The following is a 25,088-nucleotide window of genomic DNA, read 5'->3' as shown; positions in this document are numbered from 1 at the left end:
CAAGCAATAATATTTTTCTAACAGAAAATTCTTTCCTCCCTTAACTCTCCCTATTTTCTTTGTAGTTAGTACATTTCCTTGCTTCTTCATATAGTTAAACTCATTTCCTTTCATGGTACGGTAAAGATTCAATCCAGTTTGCATATAAACATAATCAAATGATTTTCATTAATGCAGAAGCTCAAGAGATATAGGACAGAATCCCGAGCTGTCTTGACTCTTGTGTACTTTGCGGTAAAATAATAAAGTTTACGGTTTATTATGACATAAGGTGAGCATATGCAATTGAAATTTCAAAATTTAATTTTAGATCAAGATCAAACTCTAAGGTTTATTATGTGATTATCCCAACTTTTAAAATTCTTAATTTTGTTTGTTTTATATATGCCATAACTCTAGATCTAGAAATGTGCATGCCAAAGTAGATCTATTTAAGATTACATAGAGTAGGATGAAAAAAACACACACAAGTACGAAGTTCTAATACTTTGGGCGAATCTCCTAAAGGAAATGGGGTTCAGCATAAGTCCAGTCTCACTCTATATGAAAGATTTCTCCTCAATTTTGTCTATAAGCTTTGTGCTAGCAGGATAGCACGACTTTTCTCTAGTTCCATATAAGCCAATCCATAGTCTTGGTGGAACTTGTATTTAGTAGGGTCAAGTCGTCAAAACTAGCCGAAACTGTCCAAGCGGTCCTGGATTTTTCTATAAACTCCTACCTATGATAACAACACAGATGACAGACCCAAACAAACTTGCAAAAGCATTACATATGCTTACATAACTATATGCCTTCATGATGATGCACGTATTACATGATCAGTCTTCTCTACATATTCATCTCTTTTGTGATACTAAAGAGTCATTTTTCTAGGGTGGTTATTAAGAAACTTAAATCATACAAAATCTAATAAAAAGAGAATTTGAATATATCAACATCGCTAAAAAAAATATTTAAAAATACATGAAATTTTACAATTTACTTCTATAAAAGAAACTGATGAGAAATTAAGTGCGAACTAAAAATGCTAAGTTGAGAGTTAGAAAAAGTTTGAAATGACAATAGAGAAGAAAAAAATTGAGAAAGTGAGAGGGAGCAACGAACGATACATGCATGTTATGATTGAGGAGAAGAGCTCCCAACATCACCGAGGAGAACTCAAGGCCACAACCTCTCTCTTGGTACCGTTATTTAGGAAAATGAAATTATGAATTATTTAATTATTTTTATGGAATGGTTTGAATGACTTACATATCTGAATGATTAAGAGTTTTTATTTTTCATTTTTGAATGAGCTTTTGTTGAATATTTTGTTCATTTGTTGTTGTTTGGTCTAATCTTATTGTTTTTTTGGCTATTTTTAATGTTATTTGCTCTCATTATTATTGCTATTTGAAATTTTATTTTTATTTCTTGTTTAAGGGGTTAAGAATTATGTTTGGGGGGTCAAGATTATTTTTGTAAGTAATGCTAGAGACACAATAAAATGTCACAATAATTCCAACATTAGCATACAAAAATATTTAAATTAGAGATTAAAGAAAGCCCATGCATGAGTTCGAATGCTAATTTTGAAAATTTGTGAAATTGTTGTGACATTTATTGTATCTCTAGCATTATTGTTATTTTTATTGAATCTAAATTCTTGAGATTATCAAGTTAGGATGGTGAATATTTTTTTAGAGTAGACAAAACATGTTAATTTAAATATAGGACAAAGTTTGGCCATAAACTTGGTTGTAGCCTAAGGTTACAACTTTACTTAATATTTTTTTATTGGATGTGAATTTTGACAAATCTACAATTAGATTACATTTTCTTCTTATATCCTCTGTGCTTGAAAATTTATATAAAATTAAAGATCAATAGCTATGTCATCAATTAATAATATAAATTACAAGTTTTTGTAGTATAAAATTATGCATAAAAAATAAACTTATGGATCATATAGTAAATAATATCTCATTGGCACAAAATTTGACATCTGTATTAAGAGCGTAAAGAACATGCAATCAAATGGTTTGATTTTTAAAATATATAGCAACATTAATTTTTTAAAGGAACTTATAGCATTAGACTACAATTAAGTTTGTATTCAAACTTTGTCCTTAAATATAATTATGTATATGATTTTTTTTTTTTAGAAGTCAGGGTGGTCGACCACCTGACTACTATGTGGAGCCACCCCTGCAAAGAATTACAAACAATTGTGTTACCTATCACAAAAAATTAATCTAATATTTATTTATTACGTTGTTGACATCCTCTAAATACATTCGTTACCACATTAAAATTTGTATTATTTTTAGAATTTTTTTATAAAATAATACTAGAGATACAAAGTATTTTACAAAAAATTTACAAATTATTGATGTGATGAATAATTATTGGTAAATGAAAACGTGATACTAATGGTAGGTCTAAATAAAAACCAATAAAGAATTGGTTACATCAGCATTTTGTAAAAATATTGTAAAATAGTTCATAGCTATAGTATTCCTCTTTTTTATATACAATTTGACATACTGGTGAAGTGGCCTGGTTTAGAGAACAAATTGGAGTTGGAGACAGACAGACAGTGTATGCCAAATGCAGAAGTAATTGCACACACAGGGTCTAAGGGGTTTGCTTCCTTCTTTTAGCACTTAAGAGGTATAGGAGTTGCACAAAAATTCAGGCTTACGGGGAAACTTGCATATGTTTTTCACTTTTGATTTTCCATATCAATACCAATGCAAAGATAAGAGATTATCTGTATAGGAGAAATTAACATTATAATGTGAGTAATAATTATCATGCACTCATTATTGTACACAAATATAACACGATTTAAACTTTCACAGTTTTAACTAAAATCTTAAATGTATGTACAGATTATATGCACTGATAAGTGTATAACAAAATTTAACCTTTTAATATAACCAAAAAACCATCTAAGTGAAATATCCAACCACTCCTCGAAAGCATATTTCAAAATGCACTAACATAAACTTGTTGTCTCCTTATACACTCAACATTTTCTTTCCTGGCCAGACAAATATCTGTCTATGTGCCATCATTGCTGTCGTTTTATCTGAAAAAAGAAAAATTAAAGAATAAGTCAATCACGAATATTAAGAACTTTGATTAACTCAATAATCAATTAAGAAAAAATATACTAAAAAAGTAGTAGTTATCAGTTATTTTTAAGATGATTGTGACTCTGAGTGGGCATTATTGACAAATGGCAGTTACATAGATACGTACTATAGGCCAACCATGATGACTCAATCAAAACCATGACCTGGGACTGTGAGATTGTCTTTGGAATGATTTGCTTTTTTTGGCTGTCATTGTGATTATTGGTGTATTACTACATCTACATCCCTTGAAATGTTCCCAGAAGAAAACTTAGTCCAATTGGTCAAGCTCAAATCCAAAATGAAATTTGACAATAAAATGATATAATCTAAATGTTAGTGAGTTACATTTCTTTTTCTTTGAGATTTCAATCATTAATGGGTCTAGATGTATCATAAAAGCTTTGTTAAGGAGTATTCTTCACAGGCCTGGATCCTCTCCATTTCATAAAGAAATGGACTATATTCATTTCATGATCAAATTTTAATTTTTATGGATCTAATTCTAAGGTGCACATAATAACATGTCATTTGAAATTCCACTCACACATAATCAATCTTTTAGGCTTACTCAAATATGGATTGTTTATCATGTACATCCAGAAATCAGGCTTAAGCTTGTTTATTTAGTATAAACAACTTCTTCCTATTCCAATCACTCACAAGCAGCGTGTCTCATTAGCAAATGCATATCGATTTCCAATTGCACTGGCCATAATATGTTTTACTAGCGGTTAAGAATTCTAGACCAAAAAAATTGTAGAAAATGCTAGGAAGCACAAACACTGATAAGGGTACGGGTACAACAACATGACATGAGCAAAATCTGAAAAATTACAACATAACATGATAGGTACGACATCAGTACGATACAAGAAAATGTCAAATTTTTTTTTTTTTTTTAATAATAAATAAACCCAGTTTACAAGAAATAAATTATGATTTTATCAAATTTTGTTTAGCATTAAGTTCTAATATTGTAGCACTGAGTTGCATGAATTTGAAACCATAAACGTATGACCTTGCTCAACCAAAACATCGATTGCTTCCACTTGTGATGTGACCTTCGATCACCTTGACACCTTAATATCAAGGAAGACCCTCTCTTTTCCTCTTCATGTATGCGAGCTGCCTACCTCGTCATGAATAATAGGCTAATGAAAGGTCAATAGAACTCTTAAACCATGATAAGGAAGCTTTTCAATTGAAATGTAACAATTACACTTTTCATATAACTCTGAAAATTTTGTTGTCAAAGAAGAGTCCTAAAAAATTTTAAAATGTAACAATTACACTTTTCATATAACTCTGAAAATTTTGTTGTCAAAGAAGAGTCCTAAAAAATTTTAACGCTTCCATTTTACCATTATATACCATACTACTGGGAAAAAACAAGGTTCATAAAGAAAGCTCATCTGCTTCTTTTTCTTTTCTTTTTTTGTGTTTTTTACCCTAGCATTTTGTCCATATGCTTCATTTTTGTGTATCCTTGACAATGATAATTCTACTCATCCGAAATTTTCAATGAGGGTTGGACTAGGAGTAGGTTTTAAATTTTTTTTAAAAAGGTCAAATATTATGAACAAAGATTTTGTGAACTGAGGTATTTCTTAACATGCAGGAAGAAATTGAAGATGAAGAAACATCATGGTAATCTCATAATCTAGAGTCAATCAAAGCTTATAACCGTCTTTTTCCTGTTGTTTCCCCCTTCTCCCTTTTTCTTCTCTCATTGAGTACATTGCCTTGTTACAAAAAGGATTCACTGCCAACAAAAGTGTCGATAATGAATTTGGAAGCATAACACATCAAAAGGAGCTAACCAGCATCTTTATGAACAATACAAACCTCCCCACATTTTTCATTACAAGACTACTTCAAGTTGTCCAGCACAATCGTGTCAAAAAGCATACGATCAAACAGCTTGTACGAGGAAAAAATATACTTTGTTATCATTAGATCCGATAAAAATACACAACGTTTACATGGAAATGAGTTGATGGAGTGTATTTGTACAGCATTTAACACATTGACAAAAAAAAAACAGCCAAATACATGTCAATAGTAACGAATTAGTATTTACTTTTCATTTTTTCTTTAACCTTTTTATATCATTAATGGGATTCTTATCCAAGCAGGCTCAAATCTGATTAGTTGCTTCAAAACCAGCAGCCTTTCTTCACACTCTAAAGCTTGAGTTTTCAAACAAACCTCAAATTCCAAGCCGATATATCCACACTTGACTCCAAATGCAGAACCCAAAAATTACACCTCATTACTTAAAAGTCAAAATGAGTTGACTAAAGGACTGGAGCTCTTCATCAGATGAAACTTGTCTGGGTTAGTGGGATTCATTCCGTTTTTTAGATATTTCTAGTTGGGGAGGCAAGAGGTTCAAGAAACTTCCATGTACAGATTGATGATTTGAAGACGTTTCAGATACCTCAGATATATCTGACAAAGATTCACCTTCTGTTGTAAGAAAAACAAATATAATACTCTTAGTCATGGATAAAAATGCCAATCAACTAAATAAATACTGTTTTAGATAATTAAAAAAAAAAAAGAAGAAGAAAAAAATGTGTGCAACTATTGAAAGGTGTAAATGGGTATAAATAAGCCTACCAAAAAGTGACTTGATAGTTGGCCTCTTTGGTTTGGTGGTTTTCTTCTTCAACTCAGCTACAAGGAAAGAAAAATAAAATCAGCTATAGAAAAAAGTATTTGCCTAATAAAAATTAGGAATACAAGAGAACCAGCACAAGAAAATGGCCGAAGTCATCATTCCTGCACGTTGTTTGAAGATAACACAGCCTATTTAGACAACCAGACAGTATAGTGTATTCCCAATAACAAACCAGACTGGTAAGTTTTTTTTTTTTTTTTAATTAATTTTTTTTAAGTGAATTATGTTTCCAATTGCAGGTTGAGGATGAATAACAAACCCAAGTTTTAGGACTAAGGCTTTTGTTGTTACTACATCCAACGACACATAGAGCCTCCACAACACAAGATATATCATTATTCGTCAGACAAGTTAAACATGTACAGAAATACCCAGAACTGACACCTCCACCAAGCCCACTTAACAAAAATAACTTAGAGAAAAAGAGACATACCCATCCCAGGCACTTGATAATCATTGACAATTTCAAAGTTCTTATACGTGTAACCCACAAAATTGATGTCCTTAGATGAGAGCATCTGCAAAGAAAGGATAAAGGTGCAAAAAGAAAAGGTTGACAAGAAATTTTTTTTAGAAAAATTATACAAATATTAAGAATTAACTACTTAAAATCTAAATCTTGCTAAGATTAGTAAATACAAAACATTTCATAAATCATCAGCCTATGAAGCATTGACCCAAAGCTATCAGACTGCAAACATGAAAGGGGTGTTCAAATTTCCATAATCCCAAGGAAGTCAGGCTTGAGTTAGCTCTTCAATCAAAATAGAGAAGATTTATCCCCAATTGAAACAAATCTTGACTATGAAATCAAATAACAAGTCTAGATTCTTTTTATTATTAGTAGTAAGTTACACGTCTATGCTTTTTGTAGATGTTTTAGTTTCAGTGGATGAAACTAGAAGCGAGTTGCCAAGTTAGAAATTTGGCAAGACACTATAGAATCTAAAGGCTTTCAATTATGCAGGACTAAAATAGAGTGCATGGAATGTAAATTTAGTAAAGTAGAAATATAGACGTAGGTGTGGTAAGACTTGATGGCCAAGAGATACTAAAGAGCAAGAGCCAGGTTCTATTACTGACTCATTATTTAGTTGGCAGCAATGGCATGGGAAACATAATTCCGATGTTTGGAATTTGGTTCCAGGCTGTTTGTTGTGGATTAGTTGAGGATTCTGAGAATTGTTTGGCTTAGTTGATTGATCTGTGCTAGTGGACTTTTTGATTGGTTTCGGTGTTGGGGTCTCTCGAATTGTTCTTCCCTTACTGAATTTCTTTTATCTCTTGGTTTAGTTTATTGATTCCTTTTTTTTCTTTGTTTATGTGTTGTTCCTTGTTCATTATCATGAACACTTTGCATTCTTTTTTCTCTTTATTTTCAATAATATTACTTTCTTACCTATCAAAAAAAAATCTTGGATCAATAATTCATAAATATAGAGAGACTAAAGAGAATGTGAATCATAACATGAGAGGAGGGTGGATAAAGTGGAGAAGTGCATCAGGAATATTGTGTGATCATAGAATACCTATTAAGTCTAAAGGAAATTTTTATAAGACTATATGACCAGCTATGCTCTATAGTACCAAACATTAGGCTATTAAGAAGCAACATATTCATAAAATGAGTGTAGCTAGAATGAGAATAAGTGGAAATACACAAAAAAGATGGGATACGAAATGAGAAAATCTGCTTTAAGAGAGGGGTATACCTCCTATTGATGAAAAGATGAGTCATTTAAGATGGTTAGGTCATGTTCAAAGGAGAGCGATTAATGCAAGAGTAAGAAAAAGTGAGTTGGACCAAGTTGAGAGAACTATAAAAAATAGAGGATGACGTAGCATAACATTAGTAGAAGTAATAAAAGATGACTTATCAATTAAGGAAGTGACTGAGAATATGACTTCAAATATAATAGAATAGAAAACAAGAATACATGTGGCTGACCCTAACTAATCTATTCAGAATCCACAGCTGACCCCCAAAATTTGGGATTTCAAAGCATGTTGTTGTTGGTAAGTTACACTTTGGTGAGTTTAAAAACCCACAACCTCATCATCTACCTTGATCTTATAAAGGAATGAAGTAGCATTTGAACTAAAGCTCATTAACAAATAACTGAGTTTAGCATAAAACATCACATCTGTGACCATCAATATATGCACCAATGTGAATATATCATATCTATTATGTGACTTTTGTTGGACCAAATATTATTCAGTATAATCCTGTGATGTCTGAGAAACAAATTTGTTAAAGGTCGCTTCTGAGAGAAGCAAGGATTTTAAGCTTCCACAATGTTCAGCAAACTATCTCCCCTTTCTCCCAAGGTAGTACTTGAATTCCAAATTTCAACTTCAACGCCATCAAGCTCTAGCTCAATTGGTGCCTCCTCCCCTAGTGCTAGGAGGAGAGTGAGGTTGTGAGTTCAAGACCCACTGGGTGTGTGTGTAGTTTACCCCCCCCCCCAAAAAAAAAAAAAGATTCTGACAAAGTTAAATATTTTCTTTTATATTTGAATACAATTCACAAAAGTTACATCAAATGGCAAGAGATACCACTTGATCCAAAGACCAATGGCAGCAAAAGTTCAAGCTTTAAAAGAGTTCCCTTGCCCTCATAACATCCTGGTAATTTGGAAGGAAAAAATTGCAGAAATATACTTCCATCTCCATTGAAGCCTAAGTTTCTCAAATGAAAACAAAACAAAATTTGTACCAAGAGTATTTCTTTTGTTTTAATCTGTGGGCAAAGAATGCCCAGAGTTCTTAAACGACATTAAGAGTTTGACGCAAATTTCTTAAACAAGTGCCCCTTAGCATTCCATTGCTTTTCTTAGAGAAAGAAACTTTAAAAACCCTACTTCCTTATCTTTGCCCCTTCAATTAAATTCACAAACACAGCATTTATAAAAACAAATTAAAACCATCATTAGTAGACCTAGCAAGAGTAGTGTGGAAGTACTACTATCATTCTTCAATAAAGCAACTGCCAAGGTGCCAGTGGACTTCTACCGGACCAGAACCTACATGACTTCTACTTTATTGATCCTGCATTATGATTAATTTCTTTTGGCCAATATGTCATGGCAACAGGGTTAAATGAATAGACAATACCTCATGCTTGCGCAAACCGATGGATTAAAAGGCTATATTTACACTACATATGAATGAATGAAGAACAGCTAAAGTAGCATGTAATACTAGAAAATTACCTTTCTCCATGGACCAGTTTTTGGTTGACTCTGACACTGATTATCAGACTGAAACCAAAAGCAAGTGGAAAAGAAAATAAGTGTGATTAGCAATGGGAGATGCCATAAAAAAGTAGCTCCACGAAATTAGGAATAAATTGAAAAACATTTATACCTCTTCAAACTTTTCAAAATTTTGAGTATCCAACTCATCATTGACCTCAGGAATAAATGCAGCTTCCATGTGATATATCTTTTCCCAATCAATACCTTTAAACCATGGATGAGCCTGAAAAAAGAAAGAAGCAGAAAGGTAATTCCTGTTATTTGCAACCAGCTCATGGATCAAATCAAAAATTTCAGAAAAGGACACACCATACAACACCTTTATTTCATCTGCGCCTTTTGATCCTAACCTCTGGTTTACATTACACAATAGTTTACTAATAAGATCTTTTGCCTCTGGAGATAGCTTTGCTTCCTCAGGAAACTTTAAATGAGTTCTCCAGTTTACTATCTGCATAACATAGGGAAGAATGGTAACATCAAGGCAATAAAATTTCTTTTGCACCCACATGAAATTAAACAGAGATAAAAATTGGCCACCCTTCCCTGCATGTGTCCATCTTATATGAGATGGAACATTACTAACTCCATGAAAACTGGATCCAGTATGACAAGTCATGCAGAAGCAATCAAATTAAAATATCATTACATCAGTAAATCAGCAGCCAAACATGCTTTTTCTTTTTTAGTGTATTTTAGAAGAACTATAGAATCAGCAGGAGGAATAATTATACTTTGTGCCAGTAGAGTCAGTTATGCATGATTTGTGTCCGATATTCTGATCCTCTTACTATCTTCTATTATTCTCAAAATTCATAATTCATAATTAACCCCATAAAATACAAATTTTCAGTTGTTCAGAATCAAAGGACTGTAAATCAAATAAATCTACTGACTCAACTCAGCCTCATTATCATTGCATGGAAATAGGAAGCACGGGTGTGGATTCGGGTGTGGTGCAACAACACTGTAATTTTTGACAAAGTAGGACACAGGTGCGGCAGGATACTTTTAGTAATTAATTATTAAATATATTTTTATTTATATTTTCTATAATTGCTAAGCATTTTTTTTAATATAATAGTAAACATACATCAATTTAAGAGCAATAGTAGATAATAAAGTGAATACATAACCATTACACGATGTTCATAAATTAGAATAAAATATCAAAAGTTTGAAACTAAAACCAAATAAAAGGTAAGTTTGAAATTAATGCTTTTTTTTTTTAATATGTATTTCGGCCCATATTGGGTCATATTTTGGACCATTTCGGACTGTATCGGGCCATGTTGGGAAAAAATTTGGTCAGGGGACGCACATGCAGCCACGTCCAGGCCGCACGGTGCGACCCGCCGAGTTTGATGCAGGTGTGCAGACCAAAATGACACACCCGTGCTTCCTTTTTTTTTGATAGGTAATACAAGAACTATTATTAATGAGAGAAAAAAAAGACAAGTACAAGTTGTTCATGATGATGAACAACAAGAAACAAATAAAACAAACAACAAAAGAATAGAGAGGGAGATCAGAAAGATAATCTAAGGGAAAACATAAACTCTGAAAGAGACGAAGAATCAGTAAAGCCCCAACAACGAGACCACTCAAAAAAACTACGTTGGCATAAAACCTTTAACTCATCCAACGTCTTCTCCTTGTTCTCAAAGGAGCGAGGATTTTGTTCTAACCCGACCATCCACATTAAGCACCCTGGAATCAAATTCCACTGATACCAACAAGATAACAATCCCACCACCGATCCTGGTGTAACCCAATGAATACCAAAAGCCTGAAGCATGAAGGTCCATAAGGTGTGTGTAACAGGACAATGAAGTAGAAGATGGGCATAGGGATCCAAAAGCAAAAGATGCAGAGAACTTCAGTTAAACTTCAACATCAGATGCTGACTTTAATGTATTATAATGCAAACTGACAAGCATGTTGTCATAATCACAGTGATGAAGAAAGAAAATTAAGCAAATATTGCATAAAGATTTTACAAAAAATCTAAGAAAGTGTACCTTCCTACACGTTGTCATGGGATCATCAGAATAAAAAGGCGGGTAACCCACGAGCATTTCATACATTATAGCCCCAAGTGACCACCTGCACATCAATAATCACATGATTTTGTCAAATTTAAATTGCTCTAAATTTTATATAGAAAACCCATAACATTGAAAAACACACAACCAGTTTCCATAATAGTATGATCATAGTATTAAAGATAGAAACTATTGTGAAAGCCAAGCCACAAAAATAAAATAAATCAACTGAAATCTAGGATGCACATGACCCATTATAGCATGTAAAATTGAACTGATTAATGTTTATGAGACATCCAAACACCCATTAGAGAACACACACAATACTCACCAATCACATTCCATTGCATATCCTTTCTTCAACAGAACTTCTGGAGCAATATAGTCGGGTGTACCAACAGTAGAATAAGCCTACAATGCCCAATATCAACTGATTTAGCAAAATAAAAAATCGTGTCCATCACCACAAAATTTAGTCAAAAATCCGTTAAAGGAGATGGAAACTCTTCCAATGCATGAAAACAAATCTTCCAAACCACCAAACAAGTTGCAACTGGCAACATTATGTCTCTTTATAGTTTATATTAGTATGCTACTATTTCATAAAGGAGTAAATACTTTATTTGAGAGAGCCAGATTTAAGGGGAGAGGGAAAAAGAGATAAAAATAGAAACAACTTACGAGTGTTCTTCTATTCTTTTGCCAATGCTGTAGTTGCTCTTGTTGTGTGCGCTTTGGGCGCCCATCATTCTGTGCAGTCCCATTAGGGCTGTTCCCCACTGAAAAATCCTGCTCTTTCAATGTACTATAGTCTAATGGTTTGCATAGTCCAAAATCTGACAGTTTCAAGTGTCCATGTTTATCAAGTAATAAGTTGTCGGGCTTGATGTCCCTGTAAGGTATAACACAAGCTAGCTCAATCTATGTTTCAGTAAAATTAAATAACATTTTCTGATCCATTTCAGATTAAATTTATACAACATGACATATAAGTGCACAAACCTATGAATGTAATTGTGTTTATGAATAGATTCAATAGCCAGAACCGTTTCTGCAACATAAAACCTGGCTTCATTTTCAGTCAAGGTATCCTTTCTCATAAGTAAAGTCATCATATCTCCACCAGGTAGATACTCCATAATAAGATAAAGAAACTCATCATCTTGAAAAGAACAGTAGAGTTTGACAATGCAATTGCTGTCAACCTCTGCAAGCAGATTCCTTTCAGCCCTCACATGCTCGACCTAAAAGGATGACAAGCCAATTGGCAACAGATATAGCATACAAAACCTCAGTAATACCACCTGGCAAGTCTGATAAATGTATACCTGGCCTCTTCGAAGCATCTCTGACTTCTTAAGTTTTTTCATAGCATATACCTGACCTGAATTCCTTTCCCGACAAATTCTAACCTGCAACACAAAAAGCAAATTTATACTACGCATAATTTATAATCTTACAACTTAATAGCACATACCAATATAAAATTTCTATTAGCAGACAATGAAGTAAAAGAAAGGGAGTGGGGGAAAAAAGAACATGGTCAATAATATCTACATCTCAAGCAGTCCCCAGACAATGAAACTTAAGTTATGCTATATCGACGAGCTTCTTTCTTAAAATTGCTCTTATTGATTGCTTGAAGTGAATACAATATTGGAATTCAACTTTAATCTCACAAGAAAGATGTATCTCTGTAATTTCAAGTTAGGGGTGGTTTTGAGTCAAGAGCAGTAGGTCTTTGGTGAGTCTAGCTTGTTTTTTTTAATTATTGTTGAATTTCATTTTCCAAGTTGGAGTTGAGTCTTGTTTAGTTCTTGAAAGTCCTTTTCTTTTCCTAATGGTAGTTAGTCCTAATTGTGTTAGGGTTATGCATCTATTACAATGACGGCAGCTTAATGAAAGCCACCACTAGCCCACCCATGTCCTACACAGAGATAGAGATGCACAAGTATACACAATAACAATAACTGCAAAACTGAAAAGAACAAAAACATTTGAAGAAAAAGAGAAGATGTACTACATTTTCTGGGCATATGGAAGTTCTTAACTGACTCATTGTCTTCTATAAAAGTAATAAATTTTGCAAGATGCTCCAACTCCAAGGGAGGATGTAAGCAACTACATGGGAAGTACACACGCCAAAAATAATAATAATATAAATTGAAACCCTAAGGAAAACAACAAATCAAGCCCCAAAACTTGCATTCAGAAAATCCAACAAAGAATGAAGACAAGGGAAGTTGAATCAAAACTCCAACAGAAAAGAGATAAGACACCTGAGCCTCAGCTTCTGACCAGAAACCCCCACTTCCTTCAGAGAAAAATTTTGTCTCTCCCTCCAAAGCCACCACAAAGCATAAAGAAACAACTTTCCTAACCACTCATTTACTGTTTCCACAAAAACTCTTATGCCAATTACAGTAGGGCTCTACCATGGATTAAGAAACCTATCACTGTCCCATAATAGCAGGTTAAAGACTTATGCCCCCGTGTCCATGTGGTCCAAACCTCAAGCATGCACAAAAGCCACCATAAACAACATCCAAGAGGGACAAATTCTCCAAATATCCTTCTACAAAATATCACTATCACCCTCCCCAAAAGAGTCCAACAGTAGGAATACATAAATTGTGTACTTATAGAAATCTTAAATGTATGTGTTCCATTATATAGAATTTTCTTTTACTAGCCATAACAGAGATTATGCTTTCTTTTAAAAAGGATATAAGAACCTAGCTTTCAACATAAGCTCTTTCATGTCTGTTTAATTAAGCTTAATTAGTGTAATTCTAGATAGCAAATAAAAGAACCCACCCCCCATATTCACATGTCTCTGTGTGAGAGTGTGTGTATGTGTGTGTGTATAAACTATAAATCTTTAAGCTAAGGTTGAGATATATTTTCTCCATTTTTAAGAAGCTCGATATCTCAACCAAAAAAGCAGCCAGGTCAGAATGCTCAAGATTGTAAGAAATTTTTCATTGACAAATAACAAATCATGCATATGGAGCTATGCTACAAATGCTTCGTGTTTAGTGTTTGATTGAATAGGATTGGGACTGTGAAAATACCAAGGCCACATATGGTTCACCAATTGTGGAACCAGACAATTTTTTCTTTTCAAATGTAATTAAATTTTATTAAAAATAGAGGAAAGACCTAATGTACACGGTGTGTACACAGTTCCCCTAAAAAACTACACAAGAATAACAAGTGGAAAGAAAGAGAATCAATAAATCTACAATTGATTGCATTTCACTTGGGCTAAGGATGCAAGACCACTCAAACAAAATTCTCACGAACAATGATTTCAGCACTGTGATTGAGAACCCAAAATCACTAAAAGGCTTGATTGTTCATAATGTGGGCTATAATATTTTTGATAAGTTTAACGTGAACTATAATATAATAATTATCCTTCAAAAAATTAGTAGAAAACTAGGATAAATAGCTCTTTCAAAAATATTATTTTGATAAGTAAAAAATTAGAGATAAGATTGAGAGCATGTACCGCCCTAAAATGATCAGCAAGACAACTAAAGAGACAGCTGACAAAGTGAATCAGATGGATTAATGTGAGGGACCTCTTCATCCCTAAAGCACTCAAAACACAGCTAAAGGGGCAGATGTAAGAGATCATAGTATATTAAGTTAAGAAAGTAAATACCTCTCCAAATGCACCCTTTCCAATCATTGTCAATAACTCAAAATCATCAGCACCCATTTTATGCCTCTGAAGGCGCATGTACTCAGTTTCCTTTTTCTCCAAGAATTTAAGTAGGTTAGTTTGATCTTCCTCAGAGACATCTGCATCAGCCAACTTCTTTTCCAGTATATTTCGTCTGTTCAAGGTAAGTAAAACAAGAAATCTTATAGCTCTCCAGCACTAGAGTTTCAAACTTTCTAGTACTATTCATGAAATGGTTCTTTTGATAAGTACCTTATTAAAATATATTAATCAGAGATAAAGTGGAAATTCCACACCATTATACTTTTTGATAATTCAATAGTTACAACAATGGGGGGGAATTTGAACCATAAACGTCTCTATTGGAAATACCAAGAAGTACCAATTAAGCTACAAAACTCTTGGCCACACCGTTATACTTTATTAAAAAAGAAACACTTTATGCAAATTAATACAATTCAGGCAATCGATGCACTGATAAAGGAATCACTCATTACTTAAAATACTTAAGATAAAGACTACATCAAAATCTATAGTCCCTTCACACTTGAAGAAGCCAGAATGTAACATAAGGAGGAAGAAGAAAAAGAGTGCAATGGCAAGTTCTCTCAGCCTAGATGAGGCATCCCATATTCAAGTCTGGAATCAGCCTTTCCAAAATTGGAGTAAGACAACAAACCAACCACAAAAGTAGGAGTCTTGTGCATTAGGTTCCCTTTTTTCAACAAAAGAAAAAAAGTGTAGCTACCAAGAAAAATAAGATTTATTAATCCTTAACATACTTCTACCAATTTACACACCCACACACAAATATATATATATATATATATATATAGAGAGAGAGAGAGAGAGAGAGATTATTATATTTACTTCTACCTTTTACTCCCTATCAACCATTTACAGCCTTTACAGATAAAAGTTCAATTTTTCTGCTAACAATGAAGGAGGAGAGGAGGCTTCTAGGGAAATTATACAGCTTCATGCGGAATCACTATGCTTAACAAATATAATACATAGCCAATACAGGCTCTAGGTTTGATACAAGTATTATCTGATAAAACTGAGACCAATTGTCAAGTAAGGTTGTTTTCTATGACATACTCCATGTAGTAGAGCACATTAAACTATTTAACTTTTCCTGCTTAACAATAGGAACAGAAACAACTAATTAAAACAATAAAATGGCCATGGATACATGCAATTTGTTCTGTTTTATAGACAGTTAAATCAGCCCCCAAGTGTTTTAATATCCGAAAGAAAAAAATTAACAACTATTTATTCACAGGTTGTAAACCATACCGCTCCTTCCTCTCCTGCAGGTTCTTCATTTGCTCCTTGTAATGGTTCTCAATATATTGCTTTGCAGCCGCAACCTTCTGCTTTGTGACATTGGAAAGTGCTTCTGCATCATGCACATTTGAAATCCCAATCCCTTCTTCACCAGACTCTTTTTTCCTCGTTGAACCCCTCAACTTGTCCCGTGGTTGAAATTTCTGAAACCAACTCCTTGCTGAATCCATTCGCTTCTCTTCTAGCCCAATGGCTAACTCAAATACTACATAAATTCCATGCCTCTATATACTAAGTCCAAATCCAATCACCACCAAAAACCCACCAATTCATTTGTCCCCAAAATGCCAAAAAAATCCAATGGCACGAAATCTGCATTATTAAAAACATGATTAAGAAAACGTATAATCATGCATTAACAAACATAATTTAACGAAAAATAAATAAATTTCCCACCAAACAAAAACAAAATTAAATGAAATGTCTTCCTTTGAATTCTTCCGATTCCGTTATTTAGCAAATACAAGTCAAAATGCTTCAAAATTCAATATATAAAAATAAAATAAAGTTCAAATTTCCTTATAATGGCTCAAAAATACCATATGTGTATAATTCAATACCTCTATATACTAAATCCAATCACCAACAAAAAAAACCCACCAATCTATTTGTCCTCAAATGCCAAAAAAAAAATCCAAAGCCCTGTAATCTGCATTATTTAAAACATAATTCAACCCAAAAAACAAAAACAAAACAAAATGTAATTTTTTCCTTTGAATTCGTCCAATTCCATTATTTACACCAAAAAAAATAAAAATTCAAATTTCCTTAAAATACCTTAATTTCTCCGAGGAATCAACGCAGTTTCAAGACAAAGAAAGCAACAATGTAACGAATTTAGCGGACCAAAAAATAAAAAACGAAGAAAATTCAAAATATCCAAAGCCGTACAAATCAAAGACGGTGTAGAAAACAACAGAGAGAGAGAGAGAGAGAGAGAAATCGGAGAAGAGCGTAAAATAACTGTCAAATGGGGAAGGAAAAGCATATACCGTGATCCCGCGAACCCTAAAGAGATCACCACCCCCCCCATCCCCCAAAAAAGCAATCAAATTTTGACAGTCACTCCGCCATTGTCGGATTCGCTTCGTTTTCTCTTCTCTCAGCTCGGCTCGGCTTGGCTTGGCTCCTAGCTTTTTAAATTTCTTCTATGTTTTTCACAAATTTTGTTTTTCTTTTTTATTATTATTATTATTTGAATGTGTGAGTGTGTGAGAGATTATAAAAAAAATAAAAAATTTCTGTTGGTGCTTTCGATCTCACACGAGATTTTGATCCTATAGGGGAGATTTGTGCGTGTTGCGCACCACTTTTGACCCAAATATAGAGAGAGAGAGAGAGTGGGGAATTTGTACTTGATTGGTTTGGTTAATTTTGTTAAAACCATATCATTGTCAATAACAGAAAGAAATTATTTAAAAAAAAATATGCTTACCAGTGTGTAACATTTTTATTTTTATTTTTTGAAGTAACAGTAGTAAAGAAATGTTACGTTCACAATAATTTTACAACAAATTTTAAGTAGTAAATCATTATTGGTTTTAATTTGAACTCACCAATAGTCAATAATAATATACTACTTAAAATTTGTTGTGAAAATATTATGAATAAAGATATGTAATAACTTTTGTTTTACTTTATTGTTGATTATTTTTTTTAATTTTTTTTTTGTATTTAATTCATTTGAATCACATTATTAAGATATTATTAATATATGATGCACATGACATGATTGCTTTGTTTAGTCTATTGATTAGGGGAAAAGCTGTTAATGTTGATAATTAGTATTAAAAAAGGGTGTTATTATATCAATAATTATACTAATCAAACTGAAAAACAGACACATGTCATCTTTTAGTAATCACTACATTTCTTAACACTATCAACTCGGGTTTTTTTATTAAGGGTCATGCTAACGAGTGCCCTTAGGGCACTCATTAATAATCCATTTTAGGAAAGTTTTGATACCACTTTTATGGGAAATGAAAAAAGTTGTAAAAATATTAATTACTTTTTTTTTTCATTTTCCATAAAAACTTTCTTTAAATGGACTATTAACCAGTGCCCTAAGGGCACTTGGTAGCAAATCCCATTTTTTAATATATGGCATAAGTTCCAAATTTGTTTTCTTTGAAGAAGTTCTCAAACAGTCACTTTTAAGATTTCACACACACATCTTCAAACCAAAGAAACCGGCACCATCATATATAACTTGACTTGGCTTCAAATTATAAAATAAAAAATAAAAGAGCTGCTATCCAAATCTCTAGGATGATATAATTATCTTGATGATTGCATAAAGGTAAAGGAGCTTGATTGGTTAATGACAACCACATGGGGTAACAAGAATCAAATAAATTTTATTCAGAAGTTAGATTAAAATAATTATAAGGTGCCTAAACCACCACCCTTGGGAAGCACCTGCCTAATCCATTGTCTCTATATTAAGTGATAATTTTTTTTTTTTTTTTTAAGAAAGTGATATTGTTGTTTCGGCTTATAAAATTTTGTCTTAGAGAGAGGCCAATTGTATGACTTGCAATTTGGCCCAATGGGACTGAGCCTATTTTGATCTTCTTATGTCTATTTCTAAAATATCCTTCCATATAAATCCTTCAATTTTCTTTAATTTTAAATTTAATTTGTGATACTTGGTATTTATTTGATTTTGTGTAGTCTATATTAAAATTTTAAATATCACACATCTCACAACTAGCAAAAGTTTAGAGGGAATTAAAAGATTTAAATGAAAGTGGTACTTTTCAACAACAACAACAAAAATATCTTATAAATTAGAATTTATATTTCATAAGACGAACAATGAGATATGCTAGTTATCTTTTCATAATATGAATTTCATTTTTTTTTTTTTTTTTTGTTTCCTGATTATTAGGTAGTCATAATAGGATTACGACTATAAGAGAGATTTAAGCCATAGATACCTCCGTTGAAAACATCAAAAAAGAAATGTCAGTCAAAGCTTTTGGTTTGTTTGATTTTCATTTAAACTTGGGGTCCAAATAAAAGAAATAAAACACAAACACAGCACCAAATTTTGAATTGGCTTTACAGACCCAAAAAAAATTTTGAATTGGCTTTTGTTTATCGCAGGGGTGCGCGTCTTTCTCGTGAGGAGAGGACCACTAGAAAAAGTCAGACGCAACGTCAAAGACATAATGGGAGGTTTCTTGGAGTACAGGCATAATGTCAATGGGACCATGCCTTAGCTTTAAAAGTAAATGTTCTTTAGCACTCAAACTATCAACAATTCCAATTCAAAAATGGCAGCAAAAGACTCAAAGAGACAAACTGACAAAAACCCACATTAAAAATAAATAAATAAATAAAAATAGAATTTTTCTTTGTAAGCTGCATTGTTTGGTAATGGTTTTGGGAAATTTTGTGATTTGCTCCTCCTTTAATGGTACATACATGGTCCCCATTATTATGTAGAACCAAAGCCAACAACATGAAATGGACAAAATTTCTGGTAATGAAGAGTTCAATTGGGAACTGTTACTGTTATTGTGGTGGTTGTGTAGGAAGTTGGAGAAGCATAGCCATCATCACATTATCAATGCTGCAACAAATAAGCAAAGAAAAGAGCTGCTTTTTTCAATTTCTCCCCCCAAACCTTTTGTCTGGTGTTCTTGTAATTATGGTCTTATTATTGGGTTTTGTTGCTCTCACTCTCAGTCCATCTGAAATTCTCTATTAAACAATCATATCCTTTTTTTTTAGTGAAAAGGTAGACTCTACTCCACAATCTTGATGTCAAGATAAGAGTTTATAATTTCAACTAAAGCATGAATGGCTCTACCAAACTCAAACACTGCTTGGCCTTAATTAAAATGAAAAATCAAAGACAATTTCATTGTGGGTGATGACTTCTTCAAGAATATAATTCTCCCAGCCTAAAAGTTCACATTCTAGGTAGAAAATATTACTCAAGTCTGGATCAAACACCAATGGCTTTATGGCTTAAACTTAAAGGTAGCTATAGCGTCAATTTTTCATAAATTAGGTGATTGAATTCCGCCAAGCTCCATTTACTTAGTAGAAGCCACACTATTGCAGTTTTTGCGTTCAAACTTGACAAAGGGAAGCAATAGACAATCCTAGGAGGTTTTGTGTAAACTGTAGAGAATAACAACTAATGTGTTGAGGCTTAATAATATATCAAGGTATTGCTTGATATAATCTTAGTATTTATGTACTGCATGTTTGTTGTAATTAAATTTTCCAATTGTCTTGCCTTAAGTTTTCCCAAAGCTTCAAATCTGACGAAACAATACTGTGCAGGTGCAAAAGAGGTAAATGCAAAAAAGATTGCAGGTCTTAATACAACTTACATCCATCAAATCACAATTTTGCACACTTTGGCTGCCTAAAAGCAATTCACCAGTACAAAATGAAACAGAAACCAGGAAACATATTTCTTGCTTAATGATGTCAGCAAATCACAACAATTCTCGAAAACCAAAATAATGTAGCCAAATATGAATAATAATGTGATTTGATACATTATTATCTGCCAGCGGCAGAAAATATTATGGCTTCGCCATGTAGCCAACAAATCAGATAGCTATTGATATCCCCAATCTCCGTAGGAGCTACTAAAAAGTAACACTATCACTCAAGAAAATAAGAATTTTACAAGTATGAAACAGCATTGAGCAATGCTGACATATTGCTTAAAAGCTTTTGTCATTTCTCTTCTACATTTGGCTTTGAATTGAATTCCTATTTTGAGGTTTATTTGATCAATAAGACAAAGAATAAACTTCAGAAAGATTAACGATAGTATGCCATGTGTCTGGATGACATAAAAGGAGAAGTACCCAAAGTAGATGTCTTCTGGACTTGGGCAGGAGGGTTAACATGTTTCTTTTTCTCACATTTGGTTTCAGCACGGAGCCATGACTCAACCACTGAAAGCAAATTGGATGAATTCTTCAACTCATGAAACTCTGATAACTTCTCTGACCTCCTCAACTCACCATCTTGGATGTATGCCAGATGTGATGCCCATGTCTCCAGACCATCAAAAATATGTGTTGCATATACTATTGTGGTTCCTCTCTGTAGAATATATGACAACATCAATAAAGATAATATATTTGCATGAATATATGATTGCATCTAAAGCGTGCCATAGTTTCTACTTTCTATAAGTGACTTGAAAATAGATGAGACAATTCCTTGTCACATGTTTTACTGATGTGTCCAGACCTTTAAGAATGTCTACTGTCTCCCTCTTTTTTTTCAAGTGTTTCCATGTTTTAAAATTTGGTGTGTGCTTGCATGTAGATGGAATTTTATATAAAGCAAGTGAAAACCTGTTCACATTCTTCCTTGAAATAGTCAAGTAAATCCATTCTAGCAACAACATCCAGGTCAACTGTAATTTCATCTAGCAAAAGGACCTGCAGATGTCTCATAGATAGCAATTGGTTAGGAGTAGGTAGGACCACTACAACATATCACTGAATGTTCATCAAAGATAGAACCCAAATGCAATATGATATGGCAATTGAGTAGAGGCTTTGACATGTTGAAGCAAAGCAATACAATGAAATATTAGGAGAGCAACTAATGCGGGCTTAGAAGTTAAAAACTTTCTTCTTTTTGGGGGGGAGCAAATAAATATCATTATGAGTTTCAATGATGATAAACATTGGAATGAGGATGGTACAACCCTATCAATAACATTCAGTTCCACATTCAAGATTCCATAATACCTTGAAAGGATGAAGAAGACCCATGCAGATTTGGACTCGACGCCTCTGCCCATCAGATACCTTATGCATTCTCCATCGCAGATCAATATCTAGTAGATCAATCAGCTTGTCTCTCCTTAAAGGGTCAATCCCTTCAACTGCCAAAAGAGAAAGTGTATAATCTCAATTCTTTTGCATATAAAAAAAAGGATTAAAATTATTGAAGGGAGAGTGAAAAGGACTATTTGTCTATCTTTACACACACACACACAGACATATGTGCACATACATAAAGAAACATCAGGCAGCAGCAGAGGTGTTGCTATACAATTTGCTAAGATCTTAACGGGTTTATACATCTATAAAGTGGTTATCAGCAATAGAAGAGAAATCCGGTATGCAGTTTATTACGCACCTCCAAATATCATATGTTCGGCAGAAAAATCACCCTGAAGTGGAACCTCACCCTGAATGTTTGCAGACACATTTTTGTTCAGAGTATAACAAATGCATGTGATTGTAGTAAAAACATAAACAGTTTACCATCACATGATGAGTTTGTTCATAAGATATTTCTAGTGAGTTCAGTACATATGCATTCAAACAAGAAGTGACAGTGACACTACCCATATTCGGGCTAATAGTCTATAGGTTCCATTATATCAGAGGCATAAAAGAAGTTTTTATTTTTATTTTAGAGAGGAGAAAAATTCAATTAGACAATCTTATAGAATATTACTGATCAAGCATATAGAATTTTCTTTCCTTTTGATAAGTAAGTAAATCATTAAAAAGCATAAAGGGGCACAACCCAAGTACACGTAACTATAAAAGCACAAAGCATACTCACATAACTAATTGATAAATCTGCTCTTAAAAAACACAAATCCATAATACACTAGTTTGCTATTGATATTAATTTGTTGACCATAATACTACAACTACATGCGAGATGTGATCTATTGTTAGGATTCTTGTAATTGCACGTATTTAGTGTATTCAGTGAGTGCACACACACACACAGAAAATTTGAATTATATAGGGGAGTAGTGAGAAGAATGGCTATTCTCTTGATATTGCTGCAAGTGACATAGAATAATGGTTGTGATTATTATTGATTAATTACCTGGAATTACCTAGAAAATGGAAATGACAAATTACCAGACTAAAATTTAAAATTATTTTTTTATTAGGAAAAACCATTTTTGACAATGAAGACAACACAGAAATATGATTCTTACAAATAACATCAACTTCATCATCATCACCCAAGTCTTACCAAGCTAGGTAACAAGGAAAATCTAACTACAAAGCTTATTCTCTTTCTATCTTGAATAACTAAAGACGGAAATGTGCTAGAAAGTAGAAACACATAAATATGAACATGTGCATCTCAATTCTATATTTCACTTCATTTTTGTGGTGCATGCTGTGTTAAATGAATCAAACTTGTCTCTGACATCGTTGCCCATTTCCTTGAAAGGACTTTGATATGGTATTTGAGGAGTACAACTTTGTCAAATAAATACCATGAATTGAGGCCTACTCACATAAACAATGTTAAAAGTAAAAACTATAGCATAGATATGAGGTAAGGGCCAACAATCTTATATAAACTATGTTCTATTAATATGTAGTACCTGTTCATCTCTATAGCTTTTTTTGAACCTACATATGTTAGTTATGAATCAGACACAATTGTGAATGATGGTACATTGCCCTTAAAATAATGGATGGAAATGTTAGCCAGAAGAAAGAGCTATACAAGAGCAAGTGGCACATAGGAAAATCTCAAACAAAATAAATAAAAGTGCTTTTGGCCTAGATAAAGCTTTAGAGTGACTTATTGAGATTTACGATTTTTGTGCAATAAGCTTTGTGGCTTGGCTAGACACAAATTAAATGAATATGCTTATTTTGCATGCAGCCATGAGGCATACACCCTGGTATGCGTCGTACTTAAGAGACAAAGGTGAAAGCCTCAAACCTTAGGCAATGCCAAATAAATGAAGTCAAACAAATTTTAAAGATTCCGGAGTGCCATAATCTTTTAAAATTCCATATAAAATCGGTTTCATTTCCAAGAATTAGCCTCTCCAAATAGAAAAGTAACTGCCTACCAATCACCTCTCCTAGACCTTGCAAAAGTGGGGAGCTTTGTGCACCAGGTACAACCTTTCTAAAATCAGTTTTATTTCCAAGTAGCCCAAGACATGATTAGCGTTAAATGTAATTCTCTTTGAGACAGTCCACTCCAAATCAAAGGAGTCCAATGTTCATTGGATTAAAATTTGTCTAATTATAGATTTCCACAAGCTAAATTCAATCAGGGACACCTCATTAATAGCATTATATTATATAAACACAATTGTATCATGAATGAGTTATAGTGTTTTAAAAAAAAAAAACAAATAGTATAAAAGCATAGTCAAAGAACTCACAGCAGAGCCAATGGTTTTACTCCAAGATCCTCCCAAATAGGATAAGTCACCATCACACACCAACTGGGTGTCATGAAAAGCCGAACGATTCAGCACACGCACCACATCTCTCCCTCCCACCATATGCTTACCCGCAAGAATCTTCAGCAAAGTGGTCTTTCCTGCACAACATAAGTAATTTCCAGTACAATTTAACAACTGGGTATTTTTATTTTTTCTATTTTTTTGATAAAGTAGGCAAACTTTCAAAAGAAAAATCCCCTGGACTTGTCTCTAACCAGTTAATGCTCAAATGGGTAATTTACAGAGGTGAAAAATGAGTGAGTGAATAAGTAAAAGCGATAAGATTGATTGATTGATTTACCAGATCCGTTGGCGCCAACGAGGAGGCATCGAGATCCGGGTTGGATGTTGAGGTTGAAGTCGGCGAAGATGGGTGGTTGGCCTTCGTATGAGAATTGCATGCCACATACTCTGATACTGTTGTTCTCTTCTCCTCCGTCCGCCATCTTTGGCTCTCGAATTGAAATGGAGTGCTAGTACGGACCTCACTATATATGAATATGCGAGTGTGTGTTGATTCAATTCCAAGGTCATTTTATAGTACACGTATCAGTTTATTTGTTTATTACACTTTCGACTTTCCACCCAATTGGTTGGCAACGCATGTCATGTCGTGTCCGGGTTGCTTGGTCTTCGTTTCGTTGGTAGTTGGCGCACTATTAAAACTAGTTGCAGGCTTTCTCAAAAAAAAAAAAAAAAAAAAAAAAAAA

At 33.3% G+C, this 25,088-nt stretch overlaps 2 protein-coding genes and 1 non-coding gene across 6 annotated transcripts; all 3 read right to left on the bottom strand.

The window, feature by feature from the left end:
• Positions 1-5,053: 5,053 nt before the first annotated feature.
• On the bottom strand, positions 5,054-17,457 carry LOC126698492 (uncharacterized). Of its 4 annotated transcripts, none has more exons than XM_050395759.1 (14): positions 17,147-17,455; positions 16,104-16,466; positions 14,784-14,958; positions 12,442-12,525; positions 12,116-12,357; positions 11,795-12,005; positions 11,445-11,524; positions 11,090-11,174; positions 9,388-9,519; positions 9,178-9,291; positions 9,024-9,071; positions 6,242-6,326; positions 5,748-5,804; positions 5,054-5,594 (listed from the first exon to the last, which is right to left on the bottom strand). In XM_050395759.1, exons 2-14 carry the CDS (start codon positions 16,322-16,324, stop codon positions 5,464-5,466), a joined length of 1,665 nt encoding a protein of 554 aa, XP_050251716.1. In that variant the 5' UTR covers positions 16,325-16,466; positions 17,147-17,455; the 3' UTR covers positions 5,054-5,463. The 4 variants fall into 4 exon arrangements, with proteins under 4 accessions (XP_050251716.1, XP_050251718.1, XP_050251717.1 ...); XM_050395761.1 differs by lacking the exon at positions 17,147-17,455 and adding an exon at positions 16,932-17,077; XM_050395760.1 differs by lacking the exon at positions 17,147-17,455 and adding an exon at positions 16,715-16,803.
• Positions 14,620-14,719, bottom strand: LOC126701327 (small nucleolar RNA snoR99). The gene has a single exon (XR_007647305.1). It is a non-coding gene; the product is annotated as a small nucleolar RNA snoR99 (small nucleolar RNA).
• Positions 17,458-20,623: 3,166 nt separating the features above from the next.
• On the bottom strand, positions 20,624-24,900 carry LOC126698491 (ABC transporter I family member 21-like). Its single transcript, XM_050395758.1, has 6 exons — positions 24,680-24,900; positions 24,316-24,476; positions 22,290-22,341; positions 21,896-22,032; positions 21,494-21,580; positions 20,624-21,236 (listed from the first exon to the last, which is right to left on the bottom strand). Exons 1-6 carry the CDS (start codon positions 24,822-24,824, stop codon positions 20,949-20,951), a joined length of 870 nt encoding a protein of 289 aa, XP_050251715.1. The 5' UTR covers positions 24,825-24,900; the 3' UTR covers positions 20,624-20,948.
• Between the last annotated feature and the right edge of the window lie 188 nt (positions 24,901-25,088).

This window comes from Quercus robur, chromosome 9 (assembly GCF_932294415.1).
Source record: "Quercus robur chromosome 9, dhQueRobu3.1, whole genome shotgun sequence".
Classification (NCBI taxonomy): Eukaryota; Viridiplantae; Streptophyta; class Magnoliopsida; order Fagales; family Fagaceae; genus Quercus; species Quercus robur.
The sequence above is the reverse complement of the archived record's forward strand: the minus strand, read 5'-3'. Positions and strand labels throughout refer to the sequence as shown.